Source organism: Apodemus sylvaticus, chromosome 19 (genome assembly GCF_947179515.1).
Source record: "Apodemus sylvaticus chromosome 19, mApoSyl1.1, whole genome shotgun sequence".
NCBI classification, from domain to species: Eukaryota; Metazoa; Chordata; class Mammalia; order Rodentia; family Muridae; genus Apodemus; species Apodemus sylvaticus.
Window position 1 is genome coordinate 52102360 of NC_067490.1, and position 19673 is coordinate 52122032.

The 19673-nt window shown below is 31.6% G+C and overlaps 1 protein-coding gene across 2 annotated transcripts in view; it reads right to left on the minus strand.

The window, feature by feature from the left end:
• Positions 1-2301: 2301 nt before the first annotated feature.
• Positions 2302-19673, minus strand: part of Grik2 (glutamate ionotropic receptor kainate type subunit 2) — a 706521-nt gene continuing 689149 nt past the window's right edge. Inside the window, exons 15-16 of one of the 2 annotated variants that reach the window (XM_052163476.1) lie at positions 15138-15388; positions 2302-2466 (exon numbers count right to left, since the gene is read on the minus strand). In XM_052163476.1, coding sequence (XP_052019436.1) covers positions 2302-2466; positions 15138-15388 — 416 coding nt within the window. Of the gene's footprint in view, positions 2467-6202; positions 6251-15137; positions 15389-19673 lie in introns of those variants that run through there. The other variant, XM_052163477.1, reaches the window with a different exon arrangement.

Consider the following 19673-nt stretch of genomic DNA (forward strand, 5'->3'; position numbering starts at 1 on the left):
ATTGAGACAATTTGATTATATAATTCTTTCTATTTTAAGAAATACATTATGCAAACTCTTCCAGTGGTTTTCTGTCAGAGGTTCCAATTATAATTATATACTTAAAGTTAATTAATTAATCAGCAAAATCAACCGAATCTTACAGATTTAATTTTCAAAACATTTGTGTTTTACAGTTTTTATTAGTTTTAGGATGTAAAATTAGTTATTAATTCTGAACTTTTCTCTTTTTGTCCCTCTGCTGACATTTATTGAATTATCAATGCACAGAAAATCCTGAAATTGGATATGAGTTGAATTTTAAATAGATAAGTACCATTCCATGGTATAATGCAGTACAGTGAACTTAGTCAATTTCCTGTTATAAATGAGATTAGATAAAGATTGGCGTCTCTACAATGATGTAGTTTCTCATTCCAGCTACCCTAATTCTAAAATTTCTAAAATAAATGTTTATTTGTGTGTGTGTGTGTGTGTGTGTGTGTGTTAATGAGACAGAGAAAGATAGAGCCAGAGGTAGAGAGACAGAGAGAAACTGATATATAGAGAGACAGAGATAGTGAGAAAGAGAAAGAGAGAGACAGAGACAAAGAGAGAGACAGAGAGACAGGAAGAGAGAGAAAAGCACCTCTAGGCTGTCCATTTCCCTTATGATGAAAGTTGGAAAGATACTAACTTTAAGATCCTAAAACCTCCTGATGTATAATTTCTATACAAAACCACATGTTACATTCATTTACACATGCAAGAGAAAAATCAAAGCCAAAACTGAAAGTAAAATGGACATAATTTTAATGGATTTTTGTAAAATTTTTGTGCATTGGATTCAAACAGCAAACTGTGTGCACTCAACTGTTTTCACAATGTTGTCAAGAGGTCTGTGTCTTTAACCATTTTACACACAACTGTTCATTACAATATGTTATCTGCCTTGTGGGACTCAGGGGTGTGGCGTGACAAGCTGTGGTGGTAGTGCACCTAGGTTTTATAGTATCTAACTTGAAAATATTTCTCTTCTATGATTCCTTTTTCTTGATAAAAATAGTTTTCACCAAACGTTGGTGGTGCACACGCACTACCGTTCATGCTTGACATCACACCCCTGACAAGAACACATGTTCTCATTTTGTTGATAAAAAGTATTACAAAAATTTCCATACAAAAACTATTTTCATAGAAATCTTGCATTTCCACAAATAAACCTGAACTTTTTTTGAAAACAAAACGAAAAAAATTGTTCAAGAATTTTGTTTCTTTTAACATTGTGACTATTGTTAAATGCAGTCCACCTCGAAGTTCTGTCACCTAATTTTGGATAGGTGACAAGTCCCCAGTCTTACCAATGGAATCTACCCAGGCTCCATCAAGATCCTTTCCAGGAGGAAGGAGAGTTTCAGTTGACATATCAGAATGTCAGAATGAAAGCTTCAGTCTTCCGTATCATCAGTAATACTTAGCCCTGTTTTACAATTCATGACAAGGATTGCAAAACATATCTTTTACATCAGAATCTTTATACCAGTGGTTGCTTTTTTTACGTCTGGTGTAAGTTAGGGTAGCAGTTTCTGGGAGCAAGTTGCATATTAAAATATTTGCCATGGTTATTGTAAGGAAACAATCATTGGCTTGATAATTGAATTGCCATCTATATCACAATCATTGACACAGACTATTGAGAAAGAAAAGTAACTGATGGTGGTCTGCTTTCTGTTCCACTTCTATTGAATACTGATGTGTTTTGCATTACATTTTTTCACATTCTATGAACACATATTATCTATTCAGAGGACGATATTGCTGGGCATTTGGGGCTAGTAAAATTATCACCTCTATTTTGTTGGTGGCCATGGGACTGTACTGTTTCTTGTAACACTACATTTTTTTTGCTGATTTCACACATTTTAGAAAAAAAATTTATGGTATTTTTATCGGTTATCCTTTGGGCATCAACATTCCATCTCCCAACAACAGTTGAGCTTCAGAAGGAACCAGCAGTTTCTCCCTGGACTGCATTTGAAACCAGCCACAACATTGGCATGTAACATTGACTTAAAGGAAGGGAGGAACCCATGATAAACAGTGTAACCCCGTGTAACTTGGTTGATCCATGGTGCTTGTAAATCAAGTCTGATCACTGAAATTGCTTAGATCACAGAGTCTCTAGTTCATAGACACAGCGGCATGAGGTAACTCATTTTATTTTGCACAGGTTGCATATTTCCACAGGAAACATTCTCGCTAAATTGTTTGGAAAAAAAAAAAAAGACGACAGTTTGTGCTTGGGTGATTGGCCTCCCAGCTTCATGCCATGGTTTCTTTACCTGGCAACCTTCTGTCGTTAAATGTGTGCATGTTGATAACTTCTTCTGTTTTCACAATAACTGGGGCCTGTGGCTTATGTTTGAGCCGACGCTGGCACTTCAGGGACATTCTCAGTTCCTCCACCATAGCACTACAGAAGGACCTCTACAGAAGAACACAGAGAGATCGACATTACAAAAGTTATAAATGGACATAATGGAACAGTCATTCTCACAGACTGGCCAGTATGCCAGCCTAGGAAATTTACAGTAATTTATGATGATTATAACAAAGTATTATATTTTAATACATGACACACAATAATGAGAATATTACAACATATGGGCTAACGTAAAGAAATCTGCCACCTGATAATGAAATAAACTCTCCATTAATAATTTTATTATTCAAATAGATTAAATTGGATTTTATTATGATAATATGTAAAGTTTATCAACAATTATATGGATGTCTACTTTAAAATTTAAACACAAACAAGTCTCTACCAGGTACTCAATAGTGTTTTCTAAATAATCATAACGTAATATGTATTTTTCAGATCAGAAGATGAGATACACAAACTTTCTCTAAACATTGTTTCTCTACTGTATATCTCAAAACAACAAAAATGGCACTCAGACAAACAAAATATAAACATAAAATGTGGAATTTATTTCCAAGTTTTGTTATTATTATACCTATACAACATTGACAGCGACTAGAAACATATATAATACAATCATGAAATGGGAACTGGTCATATTTTAAATACCTCAACAAGCATAATTTGTAATTTATCATCAATGTCTTCATAATGGAAAGACAAAAATAGTTTATCCCATGTGGATAGGGTAACTCTACAATTTTCATCTTATTGGCAAAAGATTTTCCACCAATTTTGTGTATATATAAATATATATATATATATATATATATATATATATATATATATATATATATATATATATATATATATATATATATATCAGGCTCATTCATTTCAGTGTATCACTATTCATATTAGACCCATTTATGCAAAATATTTTTTGTTAATCTATTTCATTACTTGATTAAGACACAGAGAGCAGATCCCCGATCCAACTACATACTATAGATGAAAGTTCAGATGGGATGAGACTATAATTAGAATCTTCTATACAAAAACCAAAAATGTACACAACATCCAAAGTTAGACATTAATGAATATTTACTCCTCTAAAAATGATATGAAAAATGATGAGATAAAAATAGGTATTTTGAGTCATACTATTGAATTATTTATTGTTGAGTGTATAATTTTTTGTGACACTCAAACTCTTATTACCAAGTATTTAGACCTTAGTGTGCTGGTGTAAAATAACTTCAGAAAGAATGCAAATTGCAACTGCTCACACACAGTAAAGCAGCCTGTTTATAGTTTTGTGATTTAGACATAGTTCTAAAACCTTTTTGTTACTTCATTGTCATGTCCTCCCTGTCTAGTAGGTTCTATAGCCCGTTTCTCTTCTCTTGAAACCTTAAGGTAAAGCTTGTAGAAGAATTGAGGTCTTTAATAGCAATGTTTTTCATCACATAAGAAACAGTTCAAATATTTTTCCTGTTTCATAAAGAATTCTCTGATATCATTGTTTTTCATTACATAAGAAAGAGTTCAAATCTTTTTCTCCTGTTTCTCTCATGAAGAATTCTCTGAATCAGTATCTTTGTCATGACCTATGTTCCTGGCCTTTTTCCGCACTCCGATTCTTCTCTTCACACATCACTCTCTGCTTGGGTGTCCATCTCATCCTTTCTGACTTCTCCTTGTTCTTGTACATGTTGTGCTGAGTACTTTAAACCTTAATGTGGATCTAGCTTATGTATTTCCTTACATAAAATTCAGGTTTCATTCAGAAAACTCCTTCCACAGCCTATATTACCTTTTTTTCAATTTTGTTTTATTCCCTAAATGAGTTGCCCTTATTTTTGTTCTTTTCTCTCTAGCCTCTGGATTTTCAGTGTGACACTCTCACTGAAGTGAAAAAATACTGAGCTCTTGTTGCTTGTGAATATTTATGCTCTTCAAATACAATATAGTTAACCATAGCTACATGTGACTCCAGTGCCTTTTTATTGAACAGTGCTTCTAAATAAATTGTATGAGGTTTACTTGTCCTTTAGAGGCTTCAAAAAATACAATAGAAAACTTCAAGATGTAAATACTTATTCAAAACTTTGAATAAGTAAAACAATTAATGTATTAGCACTTGTAATAGGTGAAGTTTAAATACTAGAAATGATTTCCCCTCATACGACAGAACTATTGCTTGGTGTTATTTATTGTGTGTTAAATTATAGCTTTTGAAATTCATGACATATTTTAATGCAAAACTCTATATGTCACTGCCAGCTGGTACATTGGAATGGTGTTGCTTATTGCTTAATACCTTCTATTAGATGTACTTATTAACAACATGATGATAATGATGATGAAGATGGTGATGATGACAACACGGTAGAAATGGAAAAATCTGATTCCAAAAGGGGAAGGAATACATTGTCTTGAGGTAAGATAGTCTTGACTCTCTGTTGAAACATTTAATAAAAGAATCAATTAATATAATACAGTTATTATAACAAGATTAGAATGGTTTAAAATGTGAATGAATTTAAATCATTTGAAAGATGGCTTTATTTAATACAGAGTTCCTAAATATCAACTAATGTTTAACACCATTTTCCATCTTAACCTCAGCCTATTTGATCATGTAAGTTTTATAATAAAGTAGAAACATTAATTTTTATATTAAAAATAGGCTAAATAGCTTGCTTTCATGGGAAAAACATCAATGTGCATATAACTTCTACTAGAAAAGATTCTATCTCATTTATAAGATATTTAACCCTTGATCGTTAGTGCTTGCTTCCAACTATATATTTGTACATGAAAAAATTTGTAGTAATGCCATATAGTATCAAATTTATGATGTTAATATAAAGCTTCAATTAAATATCCAATCTATTTTATCTCTTATTAAATAATCTTAATTATTTAATCTTAATTAAACTCTTACCCTCATTTCCAATGCAAGTTACATGTGAAATAGAAAGATTTTTATCAAATAACTTTTAATCAATTTGTGTATTTATTATATTTCAAATTACTAATTTTTTTATTTTCTTTCTGAATGAGCAGAAATTTGCTTTGTAAGAAAGAAATTGTACTTTCTTTATCTATCAGTATGCTATTACCAGAAAGATAATTTTGTTTATGAATAAATTCACTGTGAGATAAAAGGTTTTCTTCTCTTTTTTCTCATTCCAATATCTGCTTACCATAAATTTGGAACTATATTTATGATTAATTTTTATTACTTTCTTGACATTTTGACCTGCTCTTGTCTACCTCAGTTCCAAATTACAAATTCTCCACATAGATCTCTGTCTCCAGTAAAAATCACACAGTTTATACAAGCCATTATTCTTTTATTCTGTGCTGAAAAAGTATGGGGATATTTAAATATAGCATTAATTTCATAGCATTCAAGAGAGACATATAATTCTAAATATGGATTTTTTTCTTATTTTAATTTGAAATGTCTCTAAAATACTCATGTGCACTTAGTATGACTCTCCTATATTGTCACTAAAAAAGCAAGAGAAAGAATAACATGAAGAGAAAGATGAGTGGAAGTAGAGAGAGAAGAGGAGTAAGGCGGAGGGAGAGAAGACGGCCTTGCCTCTGAACCCTTTGTTGGGGATGAACCCTTATGTTGTGTTCTTCAGTGTGGGAAGTTCTTTATAGTGAAAACAACAGTAAAAGGTTTCTCCACATTAAGGTAACAGACTACAAAAAGGAAAAGTAAGTCACAAGGATACTAACCATCATTAAAAACCTCTTTTAGAAAGTTTCAAAAGTTTACTAAACAGTGTCTGGATGGTAAGGTGGCACTAACCAAATAGAAGATTCCTGAAAATAAAAATGTAAGTCTTTGAGCTGTTAGCATGTATAATTACATTAAAATAAGTAAAACTCTTCATACAATTCACTACATTGAATGAGGCAACTTGCTATTTACACATCCCTGGAAATGAATAAGACTTTGATATACCTGTAAATGTGTTCCATATAGCACACAGACGTATTTGAAGTTTTTTTTAAAAACCAGAAACTGATAAAAAGGAATTAGTTTTTAGTTTTCAAATTAAAGTTTATTAATCCTCATTAAAAACATGCATTTGCCCTCTGAGGAAGAATAATCATATGACATATTTTACTAACAAACTATATTTTATTTGACTTGCTGTCCTATTTCTTAAAAATAATAATGTAACTAAGCATTATTCTACTTTAGACTGAAAAGTGTTTATAATCATTTTGCCTAAAAAGATTGAACATCTATAGAAAGATTTTTGAGCATCTATAAAACACTGTCAATCAAAATGGCTTTTTGTGTGTGTGTTGTCACTTAAACAATTTAATGGCAAATTAGAGATAGACAACTTATTCATTGATATTTTCCAGTTATTTTCTGGTTTTATTAGGCATTTACTCAAGAATGGAGAGTCATATACAGTCAAAATGGTCATTGAGATCAGTAACAGGAAATATATCACATTAAGTAATAACACAGATAAAGTGTAACAAATCATGTAAATGTTATATATTTTTTGAAATCTTGGTGTTGAAAAAAATGTTATTTAATGTCACCAAGTTAAAATTTTCCCCTATATAGTCAGATATAATTTATCTGACTATAATTGGCAGCCCTTAAGGATATATCAAACACCTATTATCTTATATACCAAAAGTGACTCGACCTAAGGTATAACATAACATAACTAAGATGCCACTAAGAGTATAAGTTACTGGCTAAAACAATGATGTTTAAACATTATATTAACTTTGATCTTAATATTTATTTCTATTTCAACTCTTTAAAAACATTTGAATATTTATTAAAGCTTTTTCAGAGGAAAACTTGCACATCGGTTTTTTGAGAGATACTTTTACATAACTACTGTAATTTTAGAGAAAATAAAACCAAGCCTTGACAATAAGTTGTAGACCACAGTTGTAGACCTTATTTTGACACATAAATAGAATCAGAGATCTGCAAATCCTGAAATATTCAAATAGCCTCCTTCTTCAAGAGTTCATGGCCAACTGAACATTTACCTAAATTGTCTTCTTAGTAATCTTTAGTTCTTGCATACTGTAGTTATAAATCAAACAAAAATATACAAAAATAAAAAATAATAATGTCAGGACATTAAACAATACTACAGTCAGCCTGGGTTGTTTTATAATAAGCATATTGATAATTACAATAATAAATATGAAGAATTCTCAGCACTTTTTACTTCAAACAAAATTTACTCATTTTATATTAATTTTTTAAAAATATAATCAGACTGATAAAAGTAAACCACTACTCCACACTGTTACATTTTCTTTACTTAAACTTGTAAAACCAGTAAATAAAGGCAAAAAGCTATGGAAGCTTTTTAGTCAATAGAGCAATGGAAACTGTTTAAGAAAAAAAGTGTTGATCATCACATTCCTGCTAATCCCATTCACACAACCAGAAGGCAGGCTCAGGAAGCTTCTGTTATAAAACTGAAGTAGACAAGATGTGCCAACTTTATCATTGTTAATAATGATATTAAAACACAGATGACTTTCACATTACAGCTAAATGAAAGAGTTTTATTCTTATTAAGTATGATCTTTTTAATTTTAAAACCATTAACCTTTAAACAACATCAACAATTGTACATAAAAATTGGAAGACACCATAACTCCTTATAGTTATTTAAGCATAACCTGATAGCCACTGCTCAATCATCCCCTCCCTGTCCCTAGCACAAAGGGACTGCCCAGCTTCTGAAAACTGCCTTTCTACCCTTAGTTCTTATTTAATCAATAATTTTAGCTTCTACTTGTGAGTCAAATCATTCTTAATGTAAAGGTCTTTCTTTGCATATACGTAAGAAATGACAGGCTCTCAGATCACACCCTTTAAAACATTTTATTTACAAGTTCATAATGCTGTATATTGATTCTGTTTTTTTTGCAATAAAGTCAGTCTAAGAAATCATAAACCCAGTTACAAATGTGATTTCTGCTTGTACATTTTAAAATTCTAAAACCAGTCCTTAAAACATCAGTGACAGAAATAATTAAAAAGAGAGTGTGATCAAAGGCTTCAATGTGTTTTCCATTATAACAATCTGATGTATACATGTTCTAAATACAACTTCAGGGGGGAAAACCATCAAGAAACAGGTCACAAGATCTATTGAGATTATTCAGCAGCTAAGAGTGGTTCCTGATCTTGAAGATGACCTGAACTGAGTTCCCAGGACCCACATAAGGTGGTCAAATGTCTGACCTCCAAGAATACCTATATTTACCTTCATGGGTTCACATATTCACGCACATAAATAAAATAAGGGAAATATTTCGAAATAGAAACGTTATGCATGTATTTATATAATGTCAATTAATGAAAAAAAATAAACACCATGAATTTGAAAGAGAATAATGAAAATGTGGGACGATTAGGAACAGGCAAAGGAAAGGAGAAATGTGAGAAATGTAATTATCTTATAATCTCATGTGTGTGTGTGTGTGTGTGTGTATGTGGATTTTCAATTTGCATTTTCTAGAGGAGGGCATTGTTTAAATAGTGTCAGGCCAGCCCCCTCTGGGTGTGGAAAGTATTACTAACTCTGAAGATGCACATTTCCTCTCTGCCAATAATAAGTTCAAAGGTCTTGGCATTGTTTTTTTTTTTTTTTTTTTAATCTAAAGGGGAACCTATGTTTTAAAACCTCAAAAGCCACTTATAAAAATTAGAGAATAATAATTTATCAAGGTCCAGCCTTAGTTTTAGAATATACTTTATAGTGGTAAAAAAAAGTGGGTTATTATTATCAACTGACAGGAATGGATTAACTGATTTCGAAGATTAGAGAGGAACAGGAAGGCAGGTGTGCTGTTTTGACATAATTGGTGTTTACATAAAAGACAGCTTTAAAAATGACCTATTAGTTCTTATGCATATTATCTGGAAAACTAAAGAACACCCTACTTCTAGACATGACATAAAAATGAGCCCAAGTGAATCATTTATTCAGTTTTACTCACAATTTTAGCTTAAATTCTAAAGATCTTTGCACTTTACTGCTAAAATATCTTCTATTGCATCATCCTAGAACTTCTAACTTTTGAAATTTTTAATTCAGTTGAATATGTTTCACCAAATGTAGCTGTTTAGCGTGTCTTTAGATCCCTTTTCCCTAGCTGGCCTGCCTTGTCTGTCCACAATAGAAGATGAGCCTAGTCCTACTGCAACTTGTTCTGCCAAGACAAGTTAATATCCACGGGAAATCTCCCGTTCTCTGAGCCTTTTCTGAGGAGAAAGGGAGGAAGGGAGGATAGCCAGTAGGTAAGGTAACAGGGAAAGACTGAGGGGTAACTAAGATAGAGATATCAAGTAAATTAATTAATTATGAAAAATATAGAGATTTGCATTTTATTTAGGTATAACTTGCAAAATGTAAATGCAGTAATAAAATCTTTGTGAACAATTTCTGTATCACTAGACTTTGTTCAATATGAAAATTCTTTAAAAAGCAGTACTTCTTTTACATCAATCCTTCAAAATTCTGAAAGTAATTCATATAAGAATATATGAGAACAGTTTGCTTATAGTTTTTGCTTTCGTTAAAATTTAATTCACTCAGCTTGAAATGTGTTTTTATGTTAAAACTCAAGATCTTTTATCCTGAAAATGTAAACTAAAGAACCCCAATTTCCTCTTAGCATATATCAAACTTAGAAGTTGACTTTTTTCGAACCTCTACCCCTTATATTTACAGCCATCTCATATATATTTTAAAATCTATAAATACAAATTTTCTATGTACACACAAACATTTTGTTTTTATTTACTGGAAAAATGTAACGAGAACTTCTTGTTTGAGACTGCCCAGTATTCCCTTAGCAACAAATACATTGACTTAGGTAGAGCACGACTAGAACAACTGTCTTTCATAGTTCTAAGATACTACATACTCCAAACATGTCAGGAATGTTATCACATACATGTACTCAAGTCAGATTGCATAAAGCATAATTTTTAAAGATTTATTTATTTATTTTATGTATATGAGTATATTGTATCTGTCTTCCTACACACGAGAAGAAGGCTTCAGACCCCATTACAGATGGTTGTGAGGCACCATGTGGTTGCTGAGAATTGAACTCAGGACCTCTGGAAGTACAGTCAGTGCTCTTGACCACTGAGCCATCTCTCCAGCTCCAAATACTATTATTTTAATACCTGAGCATGAACTTTTAGTTTTTAGTTTTCAGACATGTCAACTATATTCATTTCATATAAAAAATAATGATAATGTTAACATTTCAGCACCATTGCATATTTTTATTTCAAGAAACTCAGTAATTTATATACAGGGCATACAATAAAACAATGTGTACTGGAATTTTTAACTTCATAATGAGATGTGTTTTCCTTATATAAACCAAATAAACGTCAAACAGTTATTCTACTATTCTTGCTAAAAACTACAATAAGACAGAATTATGTCTTCTCTTGAAAGAAAAGCAATGTAGGTACAGCTAAATGTGATTTTATGCTTGAGTTAAGGAACATTACTATATTAGAAATAATTTTATAAAATTTTAATTTCTTACAAATGTGCTTACAAAATCTGTCAACAAAGTTAAAAGGGAGTCAAAATTCTTCTATTTTTTTAATGGAGTTACTTTTTATGTGTGGGTATTTTTAATGTACATAAGTCTGTGTACTACATTCTTGGTGCCCATGAAAAACAGAAGAAGCTATTGGATCTTTTTAAAAGTCAAAGATAGTGAGTTAACCATGTAGATGTCGAGAACCAAACCCAGGTCCACTTTGAGATCAACAGGTAGTCTTAACTACTGAAATATCTTTTCATCTCTGAGAATCAACATTGTGTTTGTTAAGCATTTCCCTTTAGCTATGAGTTTTATAAGGAGATATTTATTACCCTAATACAAATGAGCATTGTCAGAGATAAAGAATAGTGTTTTGAATATTTATTAAAATTTAATAGTTACTGGACTGTCAGACAACATGTATAATAAATGTATAAAATATAAGGCAAAACTAAATTAAAATTAAAATATACCTACTAGTAAATTATTTATTGAGGAAGGTAAAATATTTTTATGTCATTCTAAATGGTCAAATCAAATTTTGGAAGATGAAGAAAAATAAAGATTTATTTATCTCAAAAGTTAAAATAAATAAAAAAAATTACTATTTATAACTATATAAAATTTGTTATTTTGAAAATTATACCATTCCATTGTTTTCTGAAAATACAACTTATAATTTTTAAATCATTAATGTCCAAATTTTCTCGTTCTTCTTTCATTTATTTTTCTTTTAGCCTATATTCTTTCCATTTTAACTTGCTTGCCTTTTGTTTAATGTTAAAACATCAGTGATTAAGGAAAAGGTACAACAGCAAATTAGATTAATTTATATTTTAGAAGATGAGATCACAAATGCATTTTATTTTTATTTCTAAATGATTATTATTATAATTTTATTATCTTTATACATCAGAATTTACATACACTTTTTATCTGTTCAACTGGGATTTGTGTTTATTACTTATTACAGCTCATTCAAATAAGTATATTTCACTTTTCCTTTGCTAAATACTAAAATATTATCTATAGTATGAATGAAGATGAAGAGAAAATAGACAATGAAGCATTTAGGGACTGATTGTAGAATTACAGCTTCTTGTCTTTTGTAACATGGGAAACAACTCATTGCAGATAAGCTTCTTAAAAAATATCAATTAGGAATCTTCACAAGTATTTACTTTGATTTTAATGTTAGTAATAAAATCTAAGATAAAGGAATGACAAATGCATAATTAATTAATTAATTAATGTAAGAATATATATAGATACATTGACATAATGATATAGTTCACAGTAAAGTCCAGAAGTATGCTTAATTTTAATATTAAACTTCTGAATGATCTAGTCAGAGAATTTTTCAGGAAATATGAAAAAATAAAACCAAAATCGAAATTATAACTATAAATTGGGAAAATCAATACTAACAAACAATAATTGATAAGTCTAATATATTGAATTACATAAAACAATGATATCCTCCATTTTATATTTTTTAAAATAGGCTCCTATAATGAACTACATTATTAATTTTAATGATACAGAGAAGATAGCTATGTTTGGCGAATCAGATTGAGAGTAATGTACAAACAAATAATATATATATATATACATATATATGTATATATATACATGATAATTAGAGAGATAGATGAAAAATAGATGATAGATGGTAGACAATCAGACAGAAAGACATAGATAGATGATAGATCATAGATAAAAGAATAGATAAAATTCATCTATCGGGTACTGCTTAAAGTTTTGGAGAGTTTAAAAGGGTGTTGTGATTTAGAATTTTTAATAAGAAAGGAGAAAAAAGTCTTCTTGGGAGAAAGATATTCATATTGAAATAAGAAATGTAAATGCAGCAATGTATTAAGAAGTAAGAGAGATGTGATTGGGAAGGTCTATAAATCAGTGATGAGCATGTTTTATATAAGAGAAATCACCTTAAACTATCATAATGTGGGGAGGAGGATTTTAAATGATGCAACATACAGCTACCTAAGCATAAAACAATATACAATATATATGCATATATTTGCATATAATACAGATTATATATATTATGTGTATATACATTATGTGTATATATTATGTGTAAATTATTTATACCAGTCATTAAATATTAACTTATTTCATAATTTTTAAAAGTATTTAATGAATAAAATATATAAAAAATAGTCTTAATGAGTCCACATATTTCTGAAGCTGGCTATCTTAAATTAGTTAGAGGTGATATCAACCACATAGATATGTTTTCAAAATTAAATAGCCACATTCCTTGAGTTTTAATGGAAAAGAATGATTTTCTTTTTTAATTATTGAAAACACAGCTCAGGTAAATCAAATGAATAAACATCTTTAGATAATGAAAGTACAATTCTAATGGTATCTATATTTGGTTTGCTTTAATTTAATATTAGGATAGACTTAAGAAAATCATTACACTTAGATGGATAGATAGTCTCACTAGAAAACCCAATATTCCTGCATAATTATGGGGTTCATTTTAAAGTAACCGAAAACCAGTTTTGGCAAATTATTGAAAAATGTCTATTGATATCTTATTTAAATTTGGTTACTCATTTTGATTTGCTTTCAAACCCATTTTTTACATCATAGAAAAGATCAGAATACCTAAAGTGTACTTATATGTTATTAACTTATATTAACATAACAGAATTTGGCTTGGTTACCTTACCAAAAATATGCAACCTTAATGTTGTGAGAATATAAGTTCTACAAGTGTCTTAAATATTCAAAAATTACATATGGCAATGTCAAATCGAATAGGGTTTTCAAAATATTTATTTATAAAAGATGGATAAAATGGTGTCAAATACTATAACCAAGTAAAAATTTAAGACTATGTATATTCAAATTCTAAACTCAAGTTGTTCAACATTTACAACATTAAGTCATCCAAAATAAAGGAAGATATTTTTCAACTATACTTTTATGAAAATAATTTCTTGTATGTACATTTCAACGAATATTAGCAGAATGCATTTTACATATTTTACCATATGCAAACATATTTTTAAGTACAATTTGTTTCTACTTTGTATTTTTAACAATAAAACTTCATAAACTTTTCTAATTCTGAAGATACAATCTCACTCTTATACATTGACTAAATATTTAATAAAATATACGTTTATTAAAAACAAAAATCAAGACGATTATATACAGAAAACTAAATACAGCACTGGAAGGTAGAAAGGAAGGCTACTTGTTTCAATTCTAGAGATATAAATGTACATACAGAAGTGATGTGTGCTATCTGTGTGATTTTCATGTTCTTCTTTATACTTACAGAACCAAAGAAATTATAGAACCAGAAATATAGATGTTAAGTGATCACAAATTTTTCAGACTAGAATACAAAAATATTCGTACAAGCGACTAAATACAGTAAAGTACAAAGAAAAACCATATTAACACCTCTGTGATTTTTACATATTTTCATAAAGATGTTGAATATAGTAAGTAAAAGACCCATTAAGAAATATATATAATAGGCAAAACTACAATGTTTGCATATATTTGTTAATTTGGAAAATTAGTAATAGTTTTCATAATGGAAGCTAAATTGTTCTAACAAAAAGTTCTGATAGTAATTCTGTTGAATATAAATTGCATTTACTGTCTAGCTTCAAATTGATGGTTTTAAAACCTGAGATTGTTTTGGGTAGAACATTTCTACCATTTCTGATTTTTCTTCCCTCACCTCAGTAACAATATTCTTCCATTAATTTAATAGCACTGAACTTCAAGTAAATATATATACGTTCGAGATATATATATATATATATATATATATATATATATATATATATATGCCCTTTGCTTAGTCCTAAATGAGATAGTGATATCTACTTTTCCTACAACTGACAATTAAGCGTTTTATCAATAAATTTAAAGATTATGATGATGATTATGTGTCTTTGTGAAATATACTGATATATTTCACAAAATATATATTTAATTGTATAATGAATGATATGAGACAATTAACAGCCACAGCTCAAAGCATTTCTTGTGGTTGGAAATAGCAGAAAACAGATTATTTGTGTTTTATCAAAAGAAAAATCAGTGTTTTAAATTGCAAAAATGTGACATTTACCTTTTCCAATTGAGCGTTTTTTTTGGATTTGTATAAAAACTCTCCCACTGCCACAAAAACTGAGAGCACCAAGCCGGCTGCCAGGACAATGAAGATGCCACCAATATTCTGCACCCCTAGAGCGCTGGCCTCTTTGCTCTCCTCCTCTGGGCAGCCATTGCCTCGCCACCACTTCTCCTTCATCATGTGCAGCTTGCCCTCTTCCTGTAGCTGAAGAATTGCTATGGTGATTTTGTCTCGATATGGAGAACCTGAGAAAAGAGGATGTGGATTAACTATTTCAAAGAAAACAGTTTTACAATTAAAGACTGTGAGTGGAGAACAGAGAATTTACAAATGCTTCCTAGTATCAATGAACAAAGTAGAAAACCACAATAATCAGAATTTTCAGAAGATCACTAAAGCCAGTAGACGTTTTTAGTGTATACTAAAAACTTTTGTTTTAGTGTATATTCTTTTCTTTACAGAATGATGTTTTAAGATTACAAAAACGAACAAGAAATCTTATTTGGATGACGGAAAATGATTCCATCTAAAATAAAGACTTGTATTATTGACTAATTAATAAAATGTTAACCAGGAAGAGACTAAAGGAAATGGATACTGTACAGAATTTTGTCAGGCAATACCTAGGCAAGAAAACAAGAATGCTGCTTTCAGCATTCTCCACTTCTAAGAAAGTCATGGAAATCTTACCTCTCATTTAAAACAGTAAGGTAAGGTGTCCATGATTATTAGGAGGCAAGTTCCAATAGTTTTCATTCTGTGTGGATACTGGGCATTTGATTTTTTTCTATTTGATGTCAATAAAGTGTCACTGGTTGCTTAAAGTTGTACTATAAAAATTATTATGGCTATGTTAATATCCAAACATAATCCACACATCAAATGAGGTACAAGAAGAACGGAGGAGTGGCCCCTTGTTCTGGAAAGACTCAGTGAAGCAGTATAGGGCAAAACCAGAACAGGGAAGTGGGAAGGGTTGGGTGGGAAAACAGGGGGAGGGAAGGGGGCTGATGGGACTTTCGGGGAGTGGGGCGTCTAGAAAAGGGGAAATCATTTGAAATGTAAATAAAAAATATATCGAATAAAAAAATAAAAAAATTATTATGGCAATATCATTCACAATTTTGGAGTTTATGGCCCAATAATGTTAAGATTTCTTTTAATTGCCATTAATAATTTTAAGTTTTAGATGGAATTCCTTACAGTTGAGATAACAATAATAACAAAATTTAGTATATGTGATTATGAGGACAGAGCAATATAAGCAACTGCATTGTAAGTGTAATCTTGCTAACAGGATGACCAGAGCATAGATATAAATATCAAACTACCAGTATCCTTCAGCATTTCCCACAAAGGACCTTGTTTTTCCTCCTAAAAGAGTTTGTTTTTAAAGTTTCTTTTAAGAACGCTTTATTTTATGTTCTTTGGGTATGGGCAAAAATTACCCTATATAGCTTTTCTGCTTACAGAAATATGTTAAACCTTTAAGATTCAATTCAGTGCTGCAAATGATGATTTATGTAAATACGTTTCTACTTATAGACTGCTTAACAAAATAAAGAAAAAGGAAAATCTTAAGCACAATCCTCTCATATCCTCTTAAAAATGATCAAGTTAGGCAGGGAGGTACAGAACTCTGCTTCTAGCACTTAGGAAGCAGAGACAGGCAAATTCGAAATGTAGGATCGCTTCAAGCTATAGAGTAACTTCAAGCTTAGCCTGACCTTTGTGAATCCTTGTATCAATATATTATTCCAGACCCACAAAGATAAACATTGCATTTTTTATTGTGTATGAATGTTAGCTTATATGCTTTAGATATTTATGTTCTAGTTAGAGTACTGAGAGAGGTTACATAACTATTTAGGAGTGAGGTTGAGGGTAGGGATCTTCCAAGGAAGAGGAGCGAGGAGGTGAGGGCAGCACAGAGAAGAGATTATGAGGAGGAGCAACTAATACAGAGGGACTTTTTAAGCATACTATTTTAGAAGCTTCCTAAAACACACACACACACACACACTCACACACACACACTCACGCACACAGAGGGTGAGACTTGCACATATGTATGTTTATATATACATATGTATGTATATCTACATATGGAATTAACTTAAAATATGGGGTACCCCAACTAAACATTGTACGCTACGAAATAAAAACTCCAGCACCAGGAATTGGCTGCATCGTTCCAAATTATTAGACAATGGGGTCCCATAGTCCCTTACTAATATCACAGGTTGGGGTTACCCTCTTCATTGTTAGTAAGGCATTTTCCCTAAAACCACATTTCTATGTCATAAAATGCTCAAGTGAATTTTTCACTATTATTTTTTATTATTCATTGTGCTAGAAGGTGAGAAACAAGCTACCCAAGAAGAAAATGAATGATAAATCTTACCTGATTATGAAGTTAAAATATATAAAAACAACCTGCTTCCAAGATTTGCGCACTGGTAAAATACTGCCACAAATGTTATGAAAAAATCCCAAAATAAAAGAGGTGGGCATATTCATTTTCAATGAGATATATCCCATACCTCATGATGTTTAATCAAACAAAATATCTGATACCACATATGCCATGGGACTCAGGAAAAACTCTACTATTATTATTGTGTCAAGTTTAAGTAGCAAAAAAAAAAAAAAAAAAAACCACTGATGACATATTGTTATTTCCATGGAGTAGCTTATCATTCAACACCTATCATAGAAGCTTCTTTTGCAGTAGATGGTAATTACCTAAGAGACTCAAAACTAGAAAACATGTAGAGAATGAGGAACTTTGGAGTACTGAGCTTCAAAAGGGATATCTATATTGAAATCCTTTCTAAATGATCAGGGATGTATGAGAAGAGATGAAAGGTGGGCACAAAGTTCCATTCTTTGCCAAGAAGCTATTTGTAATTGATAGCTGCTGGCTGAGGGAAAATAGGTTTTCTTCAGTGAAGTGATATTGGGTATATCACTCACACTCATTTAGTTAAGATATGTTAAAAATAAAATAAAAATAAAATACAATATAATAAAACTAAACTTCGTTAATTAAGATATGTTAAAAAATATGCTAATCAAAGAACAGTATTCTCTTCATTCATGTGCACAGCTCGGATAAAGTACACAGAAATTAGTTATTTTGCTCAAGTTTTCAGTGTTATTTATTGACTTGAGAGATACAGAATCACTCAGAACTTCTACTTTTGTGTATGCCCATGGTCTACTATAGTGTGTTAGCTTCAAGGCAGGAAGACCTATCTACTATGGGTATCATCATTCCAGGTGGGAATCCTGGACTTTATAAAATGGAGGGAGAGATCATCAGCTGCTAGCATTTATCATTCTGTTTCCTTATTGTGGAAGTTATGTGAACCAGGGCTGGTGCTATAGATTTCCCCGCCTTGGTGATAAACTATACTTGAACTAGGAGCAAAAATAAAACTTTGCTTTGCTTTGCTTGGCTCGGCTCGGCTCGGCTCGGCTCGGCTCGGCTCGGCTCGGCTCGGCTCGGCTCGGCTCGGCTCGGCTCGGCTCGGCTCGGCTCGGCTCGGCTCGGCTCGGCTCGGCTTCCCTTCCCTTCCCTTCCCTTCCCTTCCCTTCCCTTCCCTTCCCTTCCCTTCCCTTCCCTTCCCTTCCCCTCCCCTCCCCTCCCCTCCCCTCCCCTCCCCTCCTCCATTCCCCCTCCTCTCCCCTCCCCGCTCCCTCCCGCCCCCTCCCTTCCCTTCCCTGCCCTTCCCTTCAATTTCCTTCCCTTTTCCTTTCTTTGCCTTTCCTTCCTTCCTTCCATCCTTTCTTTCTTTCTTTTTCTTTCTTTCTTTCTTTCTTTCTTTCTTTCTTTCTTTCTTTCTTTCTTTCTTTCTTTCTTTCTTTCTTTCTTTCTTTCTTTCTTTCTTTCTTTCTTTCTTTCTCTCTCTCTCTCTCTCTCTCTCTCTCTCTTTCTTTCTTTCATCAGAATATTCTTTCAGAGCAATAAAAAATAAGGTAAACCATAGACTAGGTCAGAATATAGCATGAATTTAAGAAGCCGAGGGCATTGAAGATAAGCTCAGTGAACATTACTACAATGATTTTTGCAAAAAAGAAGCATATCCCTATCGCCATCTTCTCTATCTTTCTATCTATATCTATCTCTATCATCATCTCAATCATGACCTCTATCATCTCTATCTATATCTATCTAGCCTATATCATATATATCGATATAACATCTATATCATCTAATCATGTATTTGTGGGGCAAATGGGCTGTGCCAGCAGACAGGCAAAGAGCTGTTAAGGCTGAGTGAGCTCAAATTACAGGAATCTCACAGATTTGAGAAAGGGAGGAATAGAGCAGCTTTCTACCTGTCTCTGTAGTTTCTCAGGAGCATGTACCCATGAAACCCAAATAAGAGGACCATGGGCAAGTAATCATTTAATGTAGCACCTGGAGTCCTCCAAGCAAATAGAGCATCATTAACATCTCAAACTCAACCCATAGAAAACACTTGTCCCTCAATACTCATCCTACTCCCCAAGATTCTTATAGTC